The 23,102-nt window shown below is 51.0% G+C and overlaps 1 protein-coding gene across 1 annotated transcript; it reads right to left on the reverse strand.

Annotated features, from left to right (window-relative positions):
- Positions 1-4,386: 4,386 nt before the first annotated feature.
- On the reverse strand, positions 4,387-5,154 carry LOC120639145 (pathogenesis-related protein PR-1 type-like). The gene has a single exon (XM_039915173.1). The coding sequence runs from the start codon at positions 5,071-5,073 to the stop codon at positions 4,549-4,551; it is 525 nt and encodes a 174-aa protein (XP_039771107.1). The 5' UTR covers positions 5,074-5,154; the 3' UTR covers positions 4,387-4,548.
- Between the last annotated feature and the right edge of the window lie 17,948 nt (positions 5,155-23,102).

The raw sequence follows: 23,102 nt of genomic DNA on the forward strand, positions 1-23,102 counted from the left end.
CCCGGAGGTGGAGTCCACAATCTGATCGATACATGGAAGAGGATAGGGGTCTCTAGGACATGCCTTGTTGAGGCTGGTGTAGTCGATGCACATCTGAAGCTTCCCATTGGCCTTTGGGACAACGACCGGGTTGGCCAACCACTCAGGGTGGTGGACCTCCTCGATGGAGCTAGCATGTAGCAGCTTGCGGACTTCTTCACGGATGAAGTTCTGCCGCTCCATGGACTGCTTCCGAGATTTCTGGCATATCGGCGTGGCGTCGGGGTAGATCCTCAGATGGTGCTCGATCACTTCCCTGGAGATCCCGGGCATCTGTGACGGTTCCCAGGCGAACACATCCACATTTGCCCGGAGGAAAGTGATGAGCGTGTCTTCCTATTTCTCCTCCAGGTTTCCCGCGATATGGGTGGTCCTGGAGGAGTCCGCTCCGATCTGCACGGTCTTCACGGGAACATTGTCCGAGTCGGACGGTCGAACCTTATGTGCCCTGGCATGCACCTTGGCTCGTGAGGTGGATGGGTCCTCCTCGGAACGTGCAGCCTCTCCCGCCAGAGCATGCAGTTTCTCAATTGCAGCGACAGCAGCGGTGCGGTCACCCCGCACGGTGAGGACACCGGCAGGGGAAGGCATCTTCAGGACCAAATACCCGCAATGGGCAATGGCCATGAAACGGTAGAGAGCCGGCCTGCTAATGATGGCATTGAACGGGAGGTTCACCTCCGCAACATCGAACTGGACGCTCTCTGAGAGGAAGTTCTCCTCGGTCCCGAACGTGACCGGCAGAGTGATGCTCCCCAGAGGGAACACCAGATGTGGGCCCACTCCAGAGAATGGGCGAGAGGGAGTCAGCTTGGACTCCGGGATCTGCAGCTTCTTGAACGCTGCATAGCTGATGACGTTGAGGCCGGCCCCACCATCAATCAGCACGTGATAGAGCCTGATGTTGGCTATGATAGGGGCGGTGACTAGAGGTAGTACACCAGCCCCGGCCATGTTCTCCGGGCAGTCAGATGGCCTGAAAGAGATGGTGGTGTTCCTCCACCTGTGGTGCGGCACCGCCTTCAGGATTCCCGGCTTCGCCGAAAGAACCTCTCGGCGAAGGGTCTTCACGTCCCGCCGGGAGACAAGCTCCCAGCTTCCACCGTACATTACGTACAGCTTCTTGCGGTGCTCCTCGTTGTCAGAGTCGGATTTGTCATGGATGTAAACACCCTTCAGCTCCCGAGCGGGGGATTGGTACCCCAGCTCCTTCTCCCCGGCAGCGGCCTCACTGTCAGAGGCTTTCTCCTTGCCAGACTGCTGGCGAGGAGGGGGTGAGCCATCATTGGAGGCCTGCTCATGCCGCCCACTGACCCTCTTCGCGAGTTTCTGGATCTCGCAGCAGTCAGCGGCGCTGTGACGAGCGGTGGGATGAACTGGGCATGAACCTCCGTTACCACCTTACGGGCGCGGACGCTTGCCATGCGCATTCTTGCCCCTAGCCGCTGCCACAGCAGCTGGTGCCGCTGCTGCAGCGATCGGACCGCCGGCTTGTGGCTCCCCGCAACCCCGGTTCTTAGTCTTCTTTTTCTTGCCACTGCCCTGGACGGTAGCTCCAGAGCCACCAGCCTTGGCATCTCCGTCTTGGGGGGCTGAGTGCCATGCGCGGCCCTCAGCGGCCCTGGCACACTTGTCAGCCAGGGAGAAAAGCGTGGTAATGCTTTCCACCTCGTGCGTCGCCAGTTTCTCGAGCATCTTCTCATCTCGTACCCCCTGACGAAAAGCAGTAATGATAGATGCGTCAGAGATATGAGGAATGGTACCCCATGCCTTGGTGAAGCGCGAGATTAATGCCCGGAGCGTCTCTCCGGGTTTCTACCTCACGGCGTGGAGGTGGGCCTCCACACCATGCCGCTGGTACGCTCTGGCGAAGTTCGCAGTGAACCTCGCACAGAGCTCCTCCCAGGACTGAATCGTCCCAGGAGTGAGGTTAATGAGCCAAGTCCGGGCTGGCCCAGTCAAGGCTACATGAAAGTAGCTCGCCATGATAGCGTCGTTGCCACCAACTGCTGTGATGGCGGTAACGTACACCTGCAGGAATTCCGACAGATTAGTGGAACCGTCGTACTTCTCCGGCAGGTACGGGCGGAACTTGGACAACCATGCCACCATGCGGAGGTGATCCGCCAGCGCAGTGCAACCCACCCTAGCCACCGGGGTGCCCGCCTGTATCCAGGCGTTTCCCGGAGGCTTGGGTGCTGCTGCATCCAAGTCGGCGTTGAGGTTGCGGCCCTCGATATTGAGGCGGCGTTCTCGCGCCCTTTTGACAGAGATGCGGGCGTCCTCACACGCGCGCCTGCGGTTGAGCTCCGCCCGTAGGTCTTCTGTTCGCGCACCCCTCACCGTGGGGGAGCGCACGGACGCCGGCGCTCCACCCTGGCACTAGTAGAAGGGTACCACCGCATTGCCTGGCAGAGGTCGTTGCCCAGTCCTTGCAGAACTGGGGGAGGCCTGAGCCAGATGGAGGAGACGGTCAACATCGTCCCGCCACTACCTCAGGGCGTCTGGCGAGACTGCTGCCAGTGCTCCGCCGCTCGCAGCTTGTGAGGGGGCACTTGACGGGTGCCCTGACTCTTGCCGACGTGCAGCGCGCGCCGCTGCCGACGGTGGCTGCTCCACGGGCACGGTTGCCGCTGGCGCAGGAAGGCAAGAGGCGTGTGGCGCGGATGACGCCACATCCTCCGTCATCTCCACGTCGTCGTGGTGGTGGGAGTGCTCAACCACCCGAACCATGGAGATGAGCAAGAAATGAGCTAAAACTAGCTAAAGCACCCCTACCTGGCTCGCCAAATGTCATAGTGTGCAAGCCAACAGCCGGGTGGCGTAATGCACCCGCCTAAACCCAGAGGGTGAGTACTCGGGGGTTAGCTAGGATTAGTCGAATCTAGATGCAAGAACACGATGAACACAGCAGGTTTAGAGTGGTTCGGGCCGCCGGAGCGTAATACCCTAAGTCCACTGTGTGTTGTATTGCTTGTGCTCTCAAGAGGTTGAGAACGGAATTGTTCGGAGTGAATCCGAGCTTGTGTTTTGGGAGTATCGAGAGAGTCTTCCGAGAGTCTAGAGAGTCTTCCGTGTGCAGCGAGCGCCTCCCTTTTATATCTCAAGGGAGGCGCATACATTGCCGTTGAGTCCCCGACAGGTGGGCCCAATGATGTTGTATTTAATACGAATGGTCCTAGCGCTATTATGGTGCTACGCCTGGGAAAGATCTTATTCCGGGATTTCCTTGCCTTGCCCGTGGGAATCTTCCGTCCGGTATAGCCATGCCCTATCTTATCAAAACGGCGCCAGGGCGTAGCTTGCGGCGCAACTTGCCGTAGCCTGCCACGTAGCTGAACGGGCCGTGTAGCTTGCGGCGTAGGCGGTATGATGAAAGGGTGCCATGCCGTCATATCCATTTAATGCGGCAGACGGGCTCTGCGCGGATGCGGCACATGCGGCTGCACTGTGTACCTCGATAATATGCGGTCTAAAGTGAGGCCTGACAAAAGCTGCCCTGCGTGCCGCGGCGGCAGAGCACGCCTCAACCACCCGCATCGAATGCGGTTGGTGGGCGAGTCTTCCAGCGGAAGACTCGCGCCCGCGCCTGTGCATGCGGGACACGTGGCGCCCCCGGACCCCGCCCCGGCGGTATATTGGTTCTACGCGTGTGGGAGGTCCGGACGGACGCGGGAGGTCCCGAACCCATATGGGGGTCTGGGCCCTCAGCTATTGGCGCGGAGCTTCCCACGTGGAGGCGCCACCGGACCCGTCCCAGAGCGGGGAGCGGGTCCGGGACCGTTGGCCCGGTGAGGTGAGAGCCTGACCCCCTGGGGCCCGGCTGCTCCGCCCCTTAGGGTGTAGTTATGGATGACTACACGAGTCCTGCCTTACTGCAGTAGGAGTGGATATCCCTGTTACAGGGTACCGACAGTATGCTATGCAAACCACCATCGTATGCAAACTATGGAAACTCCAATCTGGGCCACCAGATCAAGATCCAAGGGGCATGAGGAGGGGGGGGGGTAATTTTACAATTAAACGCCCGCCCTTGAATTAGGTAATCACACTTTTGCAAATCCACCCTCACACTCCCCCTGTGCCCCCCTGGATCTTGATCCGGTGGTCCAGATTGGAGTTTTCATAATTTGCATACAAAGGTAGTTTGCATAGCATACGTTGTCTAATTATAATGGCTAGGTTTGGGAGTCTCTGAGTCAGTGTGGGGTCTCCAGTATTCATGGTACAGCCGATTCTAGTATAATTTGTCCCGGATCTCTTGAAACATGAGATAAGCGTGTTGCACTGAGAGGAGGGAGAAACAATTGTCACTCGCAAGATACAAAGACACAAAATTCAAGCGGATTTATGCTGTAGTTCTGAATACCCATTTATTTATTATGACCATAAGATGCACAACATATTTATCTTACATCCAGACTGCATTGGTATATGCAGGCTTTGAGCATCCATAAGCAAACACACATTACATCAGGGTATCGTCACAATAGTTTGTCACCGGTGCGACTAGAATGGACGTTGTCCAGGAATATTGCCCGCCGGTGTATAGTTGCAGGTGATGAAGATACCACCGTTGTCACACTTGACACGCGCGCAGCCGATGGCCTTGGTGTTGCGCCAAACCACCTGCGTGTAGTGCCCGCACATCAGCTCCTCCGGGCGCCCTTTCATGCACGTACCAGTAGCACTGTCATAGTCTTGCTTTTCATTCACCCACATTTGCACGGCTGCAGCCACCGTCATGTCGCTGCCAGGGGAGCCCACGGCAATATTTTCACCGTAGCCAAACTTGTCACGCTCAGCCTGGTCCGAGTGCTGAAGGCTGCAGTCACCGGCGCGTCTTGCCGCGTAGGCCCGTGCGAACGCTGCAACGCTCTCATCCCAGACCACATCTTCAACACCCACCTCACGGCGGGCGTCGTTGTGGAGGGAAAGGAACTCCTGCTCTTGCGCCGTGTTCTGAGCCATGGAGGCCATAGCCATGTAGAACACAAGGACAAAGGCTACTACTGCCCTCTTGGTTGTCGCCATACGGGCCGCTAGCTTAATTTGCAGTGGATCAGTCGCAAATTCTAGTGAGACGTGTGGGTTCTTGATTGTGTGCCGTTGTGTTGTGTGTGTCTAACTGATGATGAGGTGCCTATTTATAGCCGATGGCGGCGTCCAATAACAGGAGGATTTAGAACATGGTACCCTTTGGTTTTGCATATGTTATTACCAAGTGTCTGTACCAAATGCATAGGTTAATTTTTTTAATAAAACATGTATGCGTGCAGCAGTTGTGCCAAAGTCCAATGCACGTGCGAGGTTGGAGAAAACTAAGGAATGGGTCTTGCGTTGATGCACTGGACCACTTTCTTGAAAAGATTGGCTACCAGGAACTGGTCACGGTCCATATGTATTTGCAGGCACGCACAAGTGTGGATCCACACATTACGCTTTTGCCTTGTTCTACACTTTTACAATGAAAAAGGTTGAATCAACTTGATTGTTTTTTATCTTAGCGAAATAGAAAATCAATGATCAATTTGAGTTGTAATTTAAAAAATTGTTCAAGTTAATAGAGACTAAATACATGAAACATAGAACTGACGATTTCTTGATATTTTTATAAACTTGGCATATGCATCAATTCATAAGTTACATGTTAACCTTTCAAAGCTAGTTTATAGATAACCAAGATGACCTTCTTGTTTGAGGATGCCCTGCAGACCTTTTTCATTCGTATATATGTTTGGTGATCCATTTTCATTCGGCGGCACGACTAACAACTGAAACGCTTGGAACGCTGAATAGTGAATATCAGCCATCTTAAGTGTAGTATATATCGTTAGATACTTTGTTTTCTGATGAAAAGAATAAGCCATGCCCCATGTTATACACTTACGGACACATAAAAAGCTACTTATTCAAATAATAAAGAACTTCATCCAGATGCACACAACTTATTCCTTTGTGCCCTCTCTTTTTTTTAGATAAAGGAATATTGAAAAATATCCCAGCCTCTATATCAAAGAGATATATCCAGCCCTTAATGCAAACATTGAGAGATAAACAAGAAGCAATACAAGCCACAAACCCTATTGCTAAACTGCCACCCGTCCGCGCAAAGATGTTCATCGCCGTTACTTTCAAAGCGCGGCATGCATCTGCAATCAAGTCTTTGTCCTCCTTTTGTAAGATCGCCCAATTCCCGGTGAGATAAGTGGCCCCAAAAAGTACATGGAGAACAATTTGTTTTTTATTATTATGAAAAACTACATTTCTGAATAACTAGATTGACCAGAGTAGTGCACATAAGCCTGTGAAAATTGTTAATGAAATAAATATCGATAGTCAGTTTTTTTTTGTGCTTGGAGCTCCAACTTATTGTGCTCATTCGGACAGGTAGCAAATAAACTTGACCACCTCATGCACTAATTAGTCGGCTATGCACCCTGCTCGGCTGCTCCCACCGCCAGCGGCCACTCCGGCCCAGGCTCTCCACAGCCACCCGCCCTGGACCAGATGACTATAGAAAAGAGATGGTGAGCTCCCTCGCCTCCGCCAGCATCGCGACTAGCCTCGGCACGCTGCCACCAGAATCATCCCTGGCGGTCTCAGCAGTGGCGGCGCGCCTGCCGCACACCCTTCTGATCGCCCTGCTCGCCTTCTTCAATGCCGCAACGTACGCCTCCATCCTGCTGACACCGCCGGCCATGACGCCCGGTGGCGGCAGCTCAGGAGGGTGCTCGAGCAACGCGCATAGGGCGGCCACTTACAGCGAGGCCGAGGGTGGCGATGTGAGGACTCGGATCTGCTACAACTCCTGCTCGGCCTTTTGGACGAGGGAGTGGGGCCGCGTGGGCAGACTGATGAACCTCAGGCGAGCAGTGCACGGCATCAGGAGGGCGCAGGCCTGCTGAACGCAAGCAGCACATGGCGTCGGGCGAGGCAATCCGGCCGAAGGAGAGCGAAAACGCAAGTCGCGAGCACACGGGAGCGTGACGCGTGCAAAGGGGCTCTCGTGGCAGCGCGCGTTCGGGTAAGGGCATCTGTTGGCGACGCACAGGCAGGCTCTGTGCGGCAGCGCGCAAGCTCAGTCCCGCGGCAGTGTGCGTGTGGGCCATGGCAGCGAGCGAATGGCACGCTGAACCAGTGCTCCCTCGCCCAATGGACTACAGTGCTGGCCGTGGGCCATGGGTAGCAGCAGCAGCATAGCTCCCTCGCCCAATAGGTCCCGCGGCGGTGCATAGGGTGGGCATCCAGCGGTGGTGCTCTCTCCCTCGCATGCCCTCTCCCTCGCATGGCCCTGGAGCAGTAGAGCTCGACATCGAGACCAGCAGCATTGGCTCCTCTCTCTATCTCTCCCTCAAATATGGAGGATGTAAAGGCAGAAGATGGCGAATTTGGAGGACTTTTCTGCATATATTCATGCCATGTAGGGCCACATCAAGGGGTGTGGATCTAAGTGGCACAACTTAACAAGTTCAAAGTGCAAGATTTCGATTTTGCGAGTTCGTGGACCTAAGTGGTACCTCGGGACATGTTCAAGGAACATTGCTATATTTAACTCATCAGTTAGGTAAATAAGTCATCTGTATTTAACCAGCAGCATGAGCTTGCCAAGCATGGCTATATCCTCATTAGGCGGAAGCCTAGCCGCCGTTACCCAGGTGTTGACGCTCACTAACAACCATTTCCAGGCGTCAATTTGATCAGAAAATCATGAGTGTTTGCATTTCTTGCACGCACTTATATTCAATAAAGTTCCTAAACCACACTTTACCTTCTAGAATATGCAAGATGTGTTTTTGAGCTAATATGCAGGTCACAAGCACACTTTGGCCCGATAGAAAATCACAGAAAATATCAGAGCACCGATTCAGGCTCAAATGGCCCAAAGTGACCCAAGAACCGAAGCAAAACGAGTCAAGACAGGCCAACCCCAGCATGGATCAGACAAGGAGGCCTAGACAAGCCCAACCCCCAGCAATTGGGGGCGATTGGCGGCCAGGGCAGGCCGGCCGACCTATAGGTCAGCCGACCTATAGGTCGGCCGACCTGGCCCGTGGGCCCCACCGCCTCAACTTCGCCACATGTCGCCTCCAGGATGCTTCTCTAGGTCGGTTTGGGGTGCTGCGGCCGGTAGCTCCCTCCTATAAATACAAGGGGGGTAGAGAATAGGACACACACAACACATTTCACTCACCTCTCTTGCATTCCTTGCATAGTCTTTAGGCTTAGTGGAGTTTAGGAGAATTCTAGGAGTCTTCGAGTCGCCGGAGTTGCTCGAGAGTCTGGTATGGGTTCATCTCTAGCTCAATCTTATAATATTCGGTCGTTTGTAATAGAATTAGACTATGGTTACCGATATCTTCTTGAATTATATTCTGAGTTGATGGTTATATGCTTCTTGTCAAGGTTGCATTATTATTCAATGATCTCATTGCATAATTGCCCTGTACTGGAGATAGTTAGTCTTTCGTTCTTAGAACTCTATCAACTGCTCCAGTATTCGTATGATTGCTCTAGTGTGATGTCTGTCCATCCGGAGGGTGGGGACTCCGCGCGGGACACTAGAGTATCCCTTACTCGTGTAGACATGGTGTCTAGATTAGCTAAGAGTTGCTGGATGTCAACTATACCCACGGTTTGTAGAAGTTGCCAGCAGGTGGTGACTGCCCTGTCCGAGCCTTTTCGTAATCCTCCATGTTCGGTATGGGGGGTAGGAGGTACATAAAGTCGCCGGGGTGTACAGGCTCCTCCCGTTACTTCGATAGCGATCTCCCTGTTGTGTAGTTTAATCTCTGACAAGCTAACTAATGAGAAAGTGTAGATATAGCTAGCCTAGCACAGCTGACTCGAGCTCTGACTTTTACCTTGCTCCCGGCCTAGAGTAATCTTTATTCTTTTATTCAAGAGAGTAGTCGTGTGTGTGTCACACTACCTCCTACCATGTTATTATCTTTTCCCTGTTTATGCATGAGAATATCCAATCTAGATAAAGCTCACTAACTAATCTATATACTCTCTCACTCACCGCCTTCCCTGCGGAAATATAAATGACACCCCGGTATACTCCCGGGTAAAATGCTACAGCGGTATTCCGTGCGCTTGCGGATTTATTCATGGTTCTTCAAATACTGCCACCCAAACTTGGCGTCTGCGGGCGTCATCGCCTGGTGATGTTGGTAGGCGCCAACAAGCATTTTTGGTGCCATTGCCGGGGAAGGTACTGAGTGAATATATAGATAAAAGTTGTGAACAAAATTGAGATTGGTATTCGCATGCTAAACAGGCTAACTTTTCTTTGTTTTCTTGTCTTCGTTGATATGAAAATAGGATAGTGTATGACCGGTTTCGACTTGCCGCAAAACTTTCATTCCAATCCAGAGTTATTTTTGAGGAGAGTTTGACCTCATATCATACCTCCTCAGATCTCACTCTCGGCAGTTGATCCTATCATCGCATTGTCGTCAGCTCCTAGAGCTATGGCCCAGAAGACACTTCATGATTATTCTACTCCGTCTGCTAGCCAGGTCCCCACCGGACCCGAGGTTAACACCGGAGGAGAGAATTTCGAGATCAAGATGGGTCTCATTACGATGGTGCAGGCCAGCCCATTCTGTGGCAAGGCCAACGAGGATGCCAGCGCTCATCTCCAGCAGTTCCTGGAGCTCTACAGTACTTTTGTTATCAAGGGTGTATCGCAAGATGCTATCCGGCTCCGTCTGTTTCCGTTCTCTCTCTTGGGGAGAGCGAAGCAATGGTTTTATGCTAACAAGGCTGCGGTGGATACTTGGGACAAATGTACCAAGGCGTTACTCTCGAAGTTCTTCTCGACGGGCAAAACCAATGCTCTTCGTGGTCGAATTTTGAACTTCCAGCAGGCATCAAATGAGTCAATTCCGGAAGCTTGGGAGAGGTTTCAGGAGTACATTCCGGCATGTCCGCACCATGGAATGGATAATTGGCTCATTCTACAGAACTTATACAATGGGTTGACGCATTCATCCCGTGATCATGTAGATGCCGCTGCGGGTGGAGCTTTCTTCTCGCTGACCATTGAAAGAGCTACATCATTGATCGAGAAGATGGTTTCCAACCAAGATTGGAGCGATGATCGCCTCCAACCACGCCAGCGAGGTATGCACTCCGTCAAGGAGGCCGACATGCTCGCTATGAAGATTGATCTCCTCCTCAAGAAATTTGAGGATTATTCCCAAGATAAGGCTCAGATGCATACACTTCAAGTCTTGGAAGCTCGCATGACGTGCGAGGTCTACGGGAATGTTGGATATTCAAGCGATAATTGCCCGGAAACCCAAGAAGAAGCTTTATTCCTCAATAGCAACAATGGGTTTCGTCCACAAGGAGGTCAGGGGTGGAATCAACAACGCCCATATTACCAAGGAGGTAATGAGAATTCGAATTTTTTCGGTCCTAACCAGCCTACCTTGAGAGATCTTATCTACGGCCAAGCGATGATCAATGAGTCCCTTCAGAAGAAGTTGGCTGTTATAGACAAATCTATGGAGACTATCCATGCCAAGATAGACGGATTCTCCACGACTATGAAGAACCAGCTGAGTTTCAATAAGGCGCTAGAAACTCAATTGGCTCAATTAGCTGCTGCTACACCTGCTGGTGAACTAGGGAAGATTCCAGGGCAACCTGAATCAACTCTAGAGAGTGTAAATGTCATCAATGCTATGTGGAAAGAGCCACTTAGTAGGACACCCCTCAGCTATGCAAAATAGCTCACATGCCCAAGAAGAGGTGCGTGGGGCGAGTTAGCAGCCACAATACGAGAAGATCCCGGAACCCCAGTGATCAGCTGCTCAATCTTTGATTATGAATTTGATCACGCCCTTTGTGACCTTGGAGCCAGTGTCAACATCATGCCCAAGGTGACTTTCGAGAAGCTAGGCTATCCATCAATGTCCCCTATCACTATGTGTGTTCAGCCCTCGGATTCCATGCTAAGATATCCAGAAGGAGTTGTGGAAAGGTTAATGGTAAAGGTCAAGAATACCTACATATTAGTGGACTTTGTAGTCCTTAATATGGAAGGAGATCTTGGAATTCTGCTCATACTTGGGCGACCATTCCTCAAGGATACAAACGCCAGAATTGATGTGGGGACAGGAAGAATCAGCCTCCGTATCATGGGAAAGACCATGAAATTCAAGTTCCAGAACAAAAGGGAGGTATTCCTGATTCATGAGTATAGTGAGAAACAAGGGCTATGGGCAGAGCCCGGTTGGGATGATCAAGACTATCACCCCTCTTCCAAGCAAGCATGGGAGGATTGGGAAATTCATACTCCACCAACCGAGCCAGTGGAAGATGATCAAAAAATCCCTGATTTCATCACCAATACAGTATGGGAAGATCTGAAAATCGTCTACCCAGCATCCGAGGATCCTATTCCTACGCCACCCACGCCACCGAAGAAGACCAAGAAGGTGTGGCGCAAGAAGAACAAAACATCATCGACCGCTACTTCTTCTCCAGGTACGGACGAAACGACATCAACCTGATCAGGTATGGAGAAAGGTCATACTTTTCGATCCTAACCAAGAGCTAGCTTGGGGGAGGTCCCCTCCCCTAAGTCAACTGTATCCCTTTATTTGCTTTCAATAAAATCTGGTAAAAACTTCTAAAAACAAAATAAAAATTTACTGCTTTATTTCCCTTTTCCATGATGTGCGGTAAGAATGTTTTAACTCCCCTTGATAAGTTGAAAGGATGAGTTTTGCTTTACTCTATCACGTCTGTTGTGCCTAGTTTGAAAATAAGAATTCTCTTGAGTTTATGTTCGTTGGTTATACAAATATCGTGCCAATAAACCTGAAAGTTTTGTGGGTTGCATACGCTTGATCTGAGTCTAAGTTGTTGTGAGATTAGATATGGCAAATAAGGTTATGCAAGCTTGTTCTAGTAATGCTTGAAGTCTGGAGTTGTTTTCAAAAATAAAATTTAAAAAGGCAAGTTCCTCAGCGATATGCAATGTCCTACCAGAGCCATATGTCATACTCAATGAAAAACCCTTATACATATGCTGCTTGATGTTCTGTTGAGTTTTGTCAAATTGGGTGACCCTAGTGAGATACTTTTCATGCTTTCTCGATCATGAGCACGTACGCGTCCCATCCATTTGCTATATTCCTACACTGGGAATTAGTACCACCATCCATTTCACATTAATAAATGCTCCATGTTTCGGTGATTTCTCTCATAGAACATCCCTGAAATAAAGCCAGATTTTGATTGCCCCAAAAAGAAGGAAGAAAAGATGGCATGCCAAAGAAGCATGACCCAAAAAAAAAGAAGAGAGAAAAAGGGGTAACCATGTCTCAAAAAAAAAAGAGAGACAGGGATGATTCGAGAGAGAAAAGACATCACCTTAAGGAGTAAGCCATATTCATCCATCCATCCATCCACTCCTACACTGGCACCTTTTGATCGAGATAGCATGACCAGTTCCTCCATGGATCCTCTATTTGACTTTACAATAAACAGAATACAAGTGTGCCCTATTTTTATCCTACCTTGTGCTCCACAAAGGCTTGTAGTAGTAGGGAAGATCAAAGGCAAACACTACCCTGGTAAGGAAATACAAGATGAGTGCCTCGAGAGAGTTATCCTGGGAGTTTTGCCATGTTTTCAAAAATCTTTCAAAAAAATGTGTCTCCAGATGGATTGCAGATCTATGAACAAGTAAGTACTACTTTATGCACCGTTCTAACTCTCAACAGCCCAAGACAAGGAGACGGCTGAAAACCCCCATGAAAGAGTAAGGTAATTGAGCAAAGGTATGCTAAACAACTTATTTAAGCTTATAGATGAATTTCTTTGCTTCAGACTAAGTCATGGCAGGTAAGGTACGATTCAAAGTGATTTTCTGATCAACAACCTGATTTGTCCTACTTTGCTCGGGACGAGCAAAGGACAGCTTGGGGGATCTTGTTGACGCTCACTAGCGACCATTTTCAGGCGTCAACTTGATTAGAAAATCATGAGAGTTTGCATTTCTTGCAGGCACTTATATTTAAATAAAGTTCCTAAACCACACTTTACCTTCTAGAATATGCAAGATGTGTTTTTGAGCTAATATGCAGGATACAAGCACACTTTGACCCGATAGAAAATCACAGAAAATATCAAAGCACCGATTCAGGCTCAAATGGACCAAAGTAGCCCAAGAACCGAAGCAAAACGAGTCAAGACAGGCCAACCCCAGCATGGATCAGACAAGGAGGCCCAGACAAGCCCAACCCCCAGCAGTTGGGGGTGGTTGGCGGCCAGGGCAGGCCGGCCGAGCCGACCAGGCCCGAGGGCCCCACCGCCTCAACTTCGCCATGTGTCGCCTCCAGGATGCTCCTCTAGGTCGGTTTGGGGTGCTGCGGCCGGTGGCTTGTAACACCCTAATTTAAATTTCAGCATTTATCAATAAATTTAATTGGCTTTATTTAATTTTCTAAGGATTTTCTGTGTTAGTCTGGCATTTAACCCAAATTTTTGTTCCTCAAGTAATTAAAATTTATCATAGGTTTAAAATTTTTGTGCTGCATTCATGCTGGTGCATACTTTTAATTGAGTGTGGTTTGAATTCAAATATGTATTTGAATTCAAACTTTTGTTTGAACTTGGAATAGAAAAGAATAGGAAGTAGAAAGAAAACCCAAAAGAAGGAAAACTTAAACCCAAACCCAAACCAGACCCAACCCAAGAAGACCCGGCAACCCAGTCCGGCCCATCACTTCCCCCTTCCCTTTTTCCCGAGCCCAGCCCAAGGCGACCCAACCTCTCCCCGCGGCCCAAACTCCCCGGCCTGCCCCGCGCTAGCGCCCGCAGCCCGCGTCGCCCGCACGCCACCTCCTCAGCCCGCGCGCGCGCCTCGCGGCCCAGCGGACCCCGCTGCAGCCCACCCCCCGCTCGTGCCGCTCACCGCACTCGCTGACCCATGGGCCCCGCCTGCCAGATCCGTCTTCCTCGCGCGCAACGGCCGCGCCGCATCCCCGTGATCTCCGGTGGCCTTCCTAATCGGGCACGCCCCCCAAGATCCCCGGCGCCTTCTTAAGCGCTCCAGCCCGCACCCTAGGAACCCTACTCCACCCCGCGCGCCGCCGTAAACCCTAGTAGCCGCCCCACCGGCTCCGCCCCGCGCCGCTCCTCTGCGCCGCTGCGGCCACGCAGACCCGTTGCACCAGAGCTCCGGCCGGGCCGCTCAGAAGCACCGCCTCGACGTCCGGAGTTTTCCCCAGGCCAACCCTTCTCGAGCTGGGCCCCGCACGCACCTGTTTTCCACCCGACACCGCCGCTGCAGGTGAGCTCTAACCCGAGCAATTACAAGCCGCCGGCGTGATTCAACCCGCTTTGACCCTTTTATCCGCTTCACAGTAGCACACCGAGTCGATCCGTGGGACTTCGAAGACCGGAGGAGCGCTCCACCGTCCGGACCACGAGCTCCGCCTAGCGCCGCCGCCCATCCTCGACGCCGGCCGCCCTGCGCAGCAGCTCCGGCCACCACAGGCCCTCGGTGAGCCTCACAACGACCCGCCCTTTCGTTTGCGCTAGTTGTTTTAGCCCTTATCCCGCTCCCGAGGTCAGCACATCGCACGCCGGCGAGGTGCGCCGTCCGAGCCACCCTGCACCGGCGACGACCCCCCTTCCAGCCCCGATCCCCTACTCTGAGCGCACAGGTGGATTACACATGTCAAGCACTCACTTTTGCATCAAATCCCAAGCCAAACCCCGCTCGGGTCACCAGTTTCCCCAACGCCGGCGAGCTCCCAGCAGCGCTCCGTCGCGGGAGCCCTGTTCCGGCGGTCAGCGCCGCTGCCCGCGCGTCCAACCCGCCCCGGCCTTTCGATCCGAAACAAGCGGCCAAGATTAGATCGAGTCTCCCTTAGATCTAAACCGTTAGATCCAGATCCAAGCGTCCTGAATCAAACATACCGGTTCGCCTTGCACTTTTTGCTAAAGAGACCCTGGTTTTCTTTTAAATCAACCCGCAGTCCTGTGCCGTTCAAAATTAATTACAGATCGGCCCAAAACTTTGCACTGACCCCCCTGAATTTCTTTAAAATCTAACCCGCCATCCAGCCCTTGACTTTTTGCGAGTTAGACCCTGGAGTTAACGTTTAATTATGTTTTAGCCCTCGGTTTTTGTAGAAAACCCCCTGGAACTTAGTTTTTCTTGCAGATAAGCCCCTGAACCTTGTTTTAGGCCTAGTTTGTGCGTTTTAGCTCCGTTTTTAGCGTTCTTTATATCCACGCGATCGTTGTAACGAGTAGAACAGTTTAGGCTTAGTTTTTCTTGCTGTTTTTGTGTATTGATGTACTGTTTCCTAGTTTTTGTTAGTGTTTGCTTGCATGCTTATTATCGTGCATTGTTTTGGCCATGTGTTCGTGAGTAGATGTTGATCCATCTGAGGAGCCCCAGTACCAGTACCCGGAGTAGCCGTCTTCCGAGCACTTTGAGCAGCAGCAGGAGCAGTACGAGGAAGGCAAGTATAACATGAACAACCTATCACCTTTAAATACATTTCATACTGCATTTTAATACTGTATGCCTATAAGGACATTCCTAGCCACTTTATATCCTTTATATATCCTTGGGTTGCATTTTGTTTAGTTGTGCTAGGTTGCTGTGCTATAACACACTCTGGTCCTTTTTAATTAATTTGATCAATGGTTTACTTGAACTTAATTCTGAGAGTGGCCCTCTGTGTGGATGAGTGGCTCATGTCTCGTTAAAAGATGTTTTTGTAGAAACATGGTTTAGGGGGCTAGCACGGTGCTTAGTGCTTGGTTGGCCACTCTCCATAAGGACCGGTTCATAGAGCGACAAGCTGGGACAACAGCACTACCACAAGGCTAGAATGGGATAGACTTGGCTTACTAATCAAGTCTTTTTGGTTTGGAGTAACTTACCTGCGGGGCAAGAGTAGTAAGCTTCAATGGTCCCTGCTCCTCCGGCTTGGTCTGTGCTTGGATTGCGCTCCAGTGCTTGTACCCCCGGAGGTGGGCCCCATCGTCGCTGACCTAACTCTCGCGGTTACGCCTTACCAACGAGATTCTTTGTAACGGCCTCGTAGTGAGTCGCTAGTCATCTCACCTAAGGAAGTGTGATGAACCTCTGGCGTAGCTCACGACTTGTGGGTAAAGATGTGCAACCTCTGCAGAGTGTAAAACTGGTATACTAGCCGTGCTCACGGTTATGAGGGGCCCAGATCCTCCTTTTGATTAGTGGGGTTGTCTCCTTCCGACGAAGGAGGTGCCTCTCGGGGTTACCTTGGCTTGGTTTTGGTTTGGTTCTCAGTAGTATCATGTTTAATCTTGATTAATTACTATGTAACTGGGTTAATGGTAATTCATCAACTCGTAGTAAATAGCTTTAATAAAATTTTGCCAAGACATAAAAGCTAATGCAGTCAGTCAGCCAGCCTAGAGCCTCATAGTTTGTGTTATACTTGTTGAGTACAAGTTGTGTACTCACTCTTGCCTCTTCTCTACTTTTTCCTCTTGGCTACGCTACTGCTGCTCAGTTCCTGCCGACACGAGGGAGTTCGTCCAGCGCTACCAGGACTACGAGGACTTCTAGGCGTTCGTCTCCCAATCGACGTCCCTGTGGCGTCCTGCTCAGCTTCGGAGAGCTTTTATCGTACTTGTACTTCGCTTCCGCTGTATCAGACATTTTGTCATTATTGTAATAAATAACATTCGTATTTCGATTTATTATGTCTTATTCGTGATATGTGCTGTGATATACTGTTCATTCTGTTGTATATACGTGTGACTTGATCCTGACACGTATATGATTGCTCGGTTTATGTTCTTTTATAAACTGGGTGTTACAGAGTGGTATCAGAGCCATATCGACTGTAGGACGAAGCCTAGACAGAACTGGTCGAGTTTTAGGACTTCTTCTCTCCAATCCTTGTCTGCTGAAACTATTTTACTATTGTACCACTTGACTTCTTTGACTTTTTACCCTTCTTGCCTTGATTTCTCTCTCTGAAGAATAGTTTTCGTAGATTTTGGCCTGAATCAGTCATCTGACCACCATGAGTATAAGCTAGGTGACCCTTTTATAATAATACGATAGCACGCTCTGCGACGCGTTGTGTTAGTCGAGTCGTATGTTCAACTCGGCTAAGTTGTGAAAATTGACTGCTTGTTATTATGCTACATGTTTGATTTGGATTTTTGAATGATTGTATAGCTTAGTGGTTTATATCTGTTTAAAGAAAAATCACTCAGGTGTTAAAGTTAACTAATTAATAAAATGAGTTAGATCGTTGGGGGTAAAACAGTCCACTCTATCCTGTCTACTTTATCATGGCTGAGTCTTTTTCCGCAAAGAGTTATCATATCCATCTGAATTTATTCCTGCAATATCCTTACTCGTGAAATCTTTTGTCCAACATCAGATGGTGAACACCAGGCGTGGTTCTGACCAGCAGGGGCAGAACAACCAGGGTCAGAACACCCAGGGGACCGGGATCCCGATGCCGCCGCCTTTGACTCCGGAGCAGTACTTCTAGCTCCAGATGCAGATGATGGCTACCCTGAACAACATTGTTCAGGCTCTTCAGCAGGCACACACTCAGCCTCCGCCTCCTCCACTGCCGCAGCCTCGCGATTGGCGTGCTGAGTTTCTGAGGGGTCACCCGCCGACGTTCTCTCACACGTCCGACCCTCTTCAGGCTGACGACTGGCTCCGTGCAGTGGAGCATCAGCTGGACATCGCCCAGTGCGATGATCGTGAGCGCGTCTTGTACGCAGCAGGACAGCTGCGAGGGGCAGCTTTGGACTAGTGGGAGTCCCACCCAGTTCATGACCGCGAGTCTCTCACTTGGCTCCAGTTCAGGGAGCGTTTCCGCAGCCACAACGTCCCCGCGGGCGTTATGAAGATGAAGCAGAAGGAGTTCCTTGCACTGAAGCAGGTAATCTTAAATATAATCATTCAGCGGTTTCTTTTGAGCTAATGCCCCTTGTTCTATCCTTATGAATCTTGAGTTAATCTTTCGATATCTATCCGTCTTTGTCACTTCAGGGAACTATGTCGGTCACGGAGTATCGTGATCGTTTTCTTCAGCTGGCTCGCTATGCCCCTGCCGATGTTGTGGATGACCGCAACAAGCAGGAGCACTTCATGGAGGGTCTTGAGGACTACCTCCAGTACGCGCTGCTCAACCTCCGCTTCGACGACTTCAACCATCTGGTTGACAGCGCACTCAACACTGAGCGCAAGCACCTGGAGATGGAGGACAAGAAGAGGAAGGTTGTCCCCGTTGCTACCGGCAGCAACACTCGTCCTCGCCTCCAGCAGCCCCAGCAGTACCAGCAGCCTCAGTACCGGCCTCCTCAGCAGTACCAGCAGAGGCCACCGCAGCAGTACCCGCCTCGATAGCAGCAGCAGGCGGGGCAGGGCCAGAGGTTACCGGCACCTCCGGCTCGTGCTGCTCCACCGGCACCGCAGGCTCGACGTCCGGCAGCTCCTACCGGACAGCAGGCTCAGGGACCTCCTCGCACCTGCTTTCACTGCCGCCAGCCGGGGCACTACGCCAACGCTTGCCCCCGGAAGGCGCAGGCGGGACAGCAGGGGCGCCCAGCTCAGCCCAGGGCGCCAGCACAGGGTCGGGTGAACCACGTGACGGCCGAGTCAGCGGCCGAGGCTCCCAACGTGGTTATTGGTACGTTCATGGTTAATTCATATCCAGCTACAGTGCTTTTCGATACTGGTGCTACGCATTCCTTCATTACTCAATCTTTTGTCGAGCATCATGGTATTCATACTAGCACATTAAAGAGGTGCCTGTTAGTATCTTCACAGGGAGGACAGTTGAGGTCTCACACTTACTGCCCGAGAGTCAGTGTTTCTTTGAGGGGAGTAGAGTTCTGTACTGATCTGATGGTGCTAGACACCAAGGGCATTGATGTCATTCTGGGAATGGAGACTCTGGCCAAGTGGGGAGTTCGGATAGATTGTGCTCAGAGGACAGTCTTGCTATCAGCATCCAGTGGCCAAGAGGTTGTTATCAGTGCAGTAGAGCCTTCTGGATTTCTTCATCAGATGGAGGCTAGACCCACGGATGGTATTCGCGTGGTGTCGAAATTCCCGGATGTCTTTCCGGATGATCTGCCAGGTATGCCGCCTGAACGCGCCATTGAGTTTTGTATTGATCTCTTGCCTGGCACAGCTCCTATTGCAAAGCGGCCCTACCGTATGGCACCTATAGAGCATGAAGAAGTCAAGAAGACTATTGATGAGTTGCTAGCCAAGGGCTATATCCGTCGCAGCTTCTCTCCTTGGGCTTTTCCATTGTTGCTGGTAGATAAGAAGGATGGCTCGAAGAGGATGTGTGTGGATTATCGGGAGCTGAATGCAGTCACTATCAAGAACAAGCATCCACTGCCCCGTATTGAGGATCTCTTCGATCTGCTTCGAGGTGCTCGTATATTCTCGAAGATCGATCTTCGTTCGGGTTATTTTCAGCTGAGGATCTATCCTGGGGATATTCCGAAGACGGCATTCACCTGCAAGTATGGGCTATATGAGTATACAGTCATGTCCTTCGGCTTGACTAATGCCCCGGCATTCTTCATGCATCTGATGAACATGGTCTTCATGGATTATCTGGATGTCTTTGTGGTGATTTTCATTGATGATATTCTGATCTTCTCCAAGACAGAAGAAGAGCATGAGGAGCATCTGAGACTCGTACTACAGAGATTGAGAGAGCATCAGCTGTATGCCAAGTTCAGCAAGTGCGAGTTCTAGATTGACGAGGTTCCATTCCTCGGTCATGTTATCTCTCAGGGGGGCATTGCTGTTGATCCGAGCAAGGTGAAGGATGTACTCGAGTGGGAGACACCACCGATAGTAAAGGAAGTCAGGTCTTTCTTGGGCTTAGCTGGATATTATCGGAGGTTCATTGAGAATTTCTCCAAGATCGCGAAGCCTTTGACTTCTTTGCTGGAGAAGAATGTGGCATTCATATGGACTGATGAGCGTCAGATGGCCTTTGATGAGCTGAAGAAGAGGTTGACTACGGCGCCAGTCCTGACTCTGCCAGACCAGACGAAGAGGTTCACGGTGTATTGTGATGCTTCGAAGGATGGTCTTGGGTGTGTTCTGATGCAGGAGGGCAGAGTGATAGCTTATGCGTCACGGCAGTTACGTCGGCATGAGCTGAATTATCCCACTCATGATCTTGAGTTAGCCGCAGTTGTACATGCTCTGAAGATTTGGAGGCATTACTTGTATGGACAGCGGTGTGATATCTACACTGATCACAAGAGCCTCAAGTATATTTTCACGCAGAATGAGCTGAACATGCGGCAGAGAAGATGGCTAGAGTTGGTCAAGGATTATGATCTAGAGATTCACTATCATCCGGGCAAGGCTAATGTTGTAGCTGATGCTCTGAGTAGGAGAAGTTATGTCAACATGGCCGTGGCTTTCCAGATGCCTCCAGAGTTATGTGAGGAGTTCGAGCAGTTGAGTCTGGGCTTCTTGCATCATACTTCCAGTGCAGCATTCGAGGCAGTACCGACTCTAGAGTCAGAGATCAGGCAGCATCAGAAAGATGATGAGAAGCTGCAGGAGATCCGTGAGTTGCTCAAGAAGGGCAAGGCTCCTCATTTCAGAGAAGATGATCAGGGTACTTTGTGGTACAAGAACCGGATCTGTGTTCCAGATGTGAAGGATCTCCGGAAGTTGATTCTGAGTGAGGCCCATGATACAGCATACTCTATTCATCCGGGCAGCACGAAGATGTATTATGATCTGAAGGAACGTTTCTGGTGGTATGGGATGAAGCGTTCAGTGGCAGAGTACGTGGCTATTTGTGACACCTGTCAGCATGTCAAGGCTGAGCATCAGAGGCCAGCAGGTTTATTGCAGCCTTTGAAGATTCCAGAGTGGAAATGGGAGGAAATCACTATGGACTTCATTGTTGGATTGCCTCATACTCAGAAAGGGTACAACTCCATTTGGGTAGTAGTGGATCGATTGACGAAGGTTGCTCACTTCATTCCAGTGAACACTACTTACTCTGGTGCTAGACTTGCAGAGTTGTACATCTCTCGGATTGTCTGCCTGCATGGTGTGCCCAAGAAGATCATATATGACAGAGGGTCTCAGTTCACTTCTCGGTTCTGGGAGCAGCTCCATGACTCGTTGGATACGAAGCTGTGTTTCAGTACGGCTTATCACCCTCAGACAGATGGGCAGACAGAGAGAACCAACCAAGTGTTGGAGGATATGCTGAGAGCTTGTGCCATTCAGTACGGTACTAGTTGGGATAAGTGCCTGTCATATGCTGAGTTCTCATATAACAACAGCTATCAGGCCAGTCTGAAGAAGTCCCCCTTTGAGGCATTGTATGGCAGAAAGTGCAGGACTCCTCTCTATTGGGATCAGATTGGTGAGAAGCAGCTCTTTGGCCCTGAGATCATAGATGATGCAGAGCAGATGGTTCAGGCTGTGCGAGAAAATCTGAGGATTGCACAGAGCAGACAGAAGAGTTATGCTGATGGCAAACGGAGGGACCTGACTTTCAGTGTTGGTGATTATGTGTATCTGAAGGTGTCTCCGATGAGAGGAATCCGTAGATTTAATGTCAAGGGGAAGTTAGCACCTCGGTATGTGGGGCCATTCAAGGTGCTAGAGCGGAAAGGCGAAGTTGCTTATCGCCTGGAGTTACCCCTCAGCCTCTCAGGAGTTCATGATGTCTTCCATATATCTCAGCTAAAGAGATGTCTGCGAGTACCCGAGGAGCAGGCACCACTGGATGGAGTGGATGTGCAGGAAGATCTGACTTATACTGAGCATCCGGTGAAGATTCTGGAGACATCAGAGAGGGTTACTCGGAACAAGCGCATCAAGATGTGCAGAGTTCAGTGGAGTCATCACAGTGAAGCTGAGGCTACATGGGAGCGAGAAGATGAGTTGAGGAAGACATATCCAGATCTCTTTGCTAGCCAGCCCAGCTAAATCTCGGGGACGAGATTTCTTTAAGGGGGTAGGGTCTGTAACACCCTAATTTAAATTTCAGCATTTATCAATAAATTTAATTGGCTTTATTTAATTTTCTAAGGATTTTCTGTGTTAGTCTGGCATTTAACCCAAATTTTTGTTCCTCAAGTAATTAAAATTTATCATAGGTTTAAAATTTTTGTGCTGCATTCATGCTGGTGCATACTTTTAATTGAGTGTGGTTTGAATTCAAATATGTATTTGAATTCAAACTTTTGTTTGAACTTGGAATAGAAAAGAATAGGAAGTAGAAAGAAAACCCAAAAGAAGGAAAACTTAAACCCAAACCCAAACCAGACCCAACCCAAGAAGACCCGGCAACCCAGTCCGGCCCATCACTTCCCCCTTCCCTTTTTCCCGAGCCCAGCCCAAGGCGACCCAACCTCTCCCCGCGGCCCAAACTCCCCGGCCTACCCCGCGCTAGCGCCCGCAGCCCGCGTCGCCCGCACGCCACCTCCTCAGCCCGTGCGCGCGCCTCGCGGCCCAGGGGACCCCGCTGCAGCCCACCCCCCGCTCATGCCGCTCGCCGCACTCGCTGACCCGTGGGCCCCGCCTGCCAGATCCGTCTTCCTCACGCGCAACGGCCGCGCCGCATCCCCGTGATCTCCGGTGGCCTTCCTAATCGGGCGCGCCCCCCAAGATCCCCGGCGCCTTCTTAAGCGCTCCAGCCCGCACCCCAGGAACCCTACTCCACCCCGCGCGCCGCCGTAAACCCTAGCAGCCGCCCCCACCGGCTCCGCCCCGCGCCGCTCCTCTGCGCCGCTGCGGCCACGCCGCCCCGTTGCACTAGAGCTCCGGCCGGGCCACTCAGAAGCACCGCCTCGACGTCCGGAGTTTTCCCCAGGCCAACCCTTCTCGAGCTCGGCCCCGCACGCGCCTGTTTTCCACCCGACACCGCCGCCGCAGGTGAGCTCTAACCCGAGCAATTACAAGCCGCCGGCGTGATTCAGCCCTCTTTGACCCTTTTATCCGCTTCACAGTAGCACACCGAGTCGATCCGTGGGACTTCGGAGACCGGAGGAGC

The sequence above is a fragment of the Panicum virgatum genome, chromosome 6K, assembly GCF_016808335.1.
Source record: "Panicum virgatum strain AP13 chromosome 6K, P.virgatum_v5, whole genome shotgun sequence".
In the NCBI taxonomy this organism is placed as follows: domain Eukaryota; kingdom Viridiplantae; phylum Streptophyta; class Magnoliopsida; order Poales; family Poaceae; genus Panicum; species Panicum virgatum.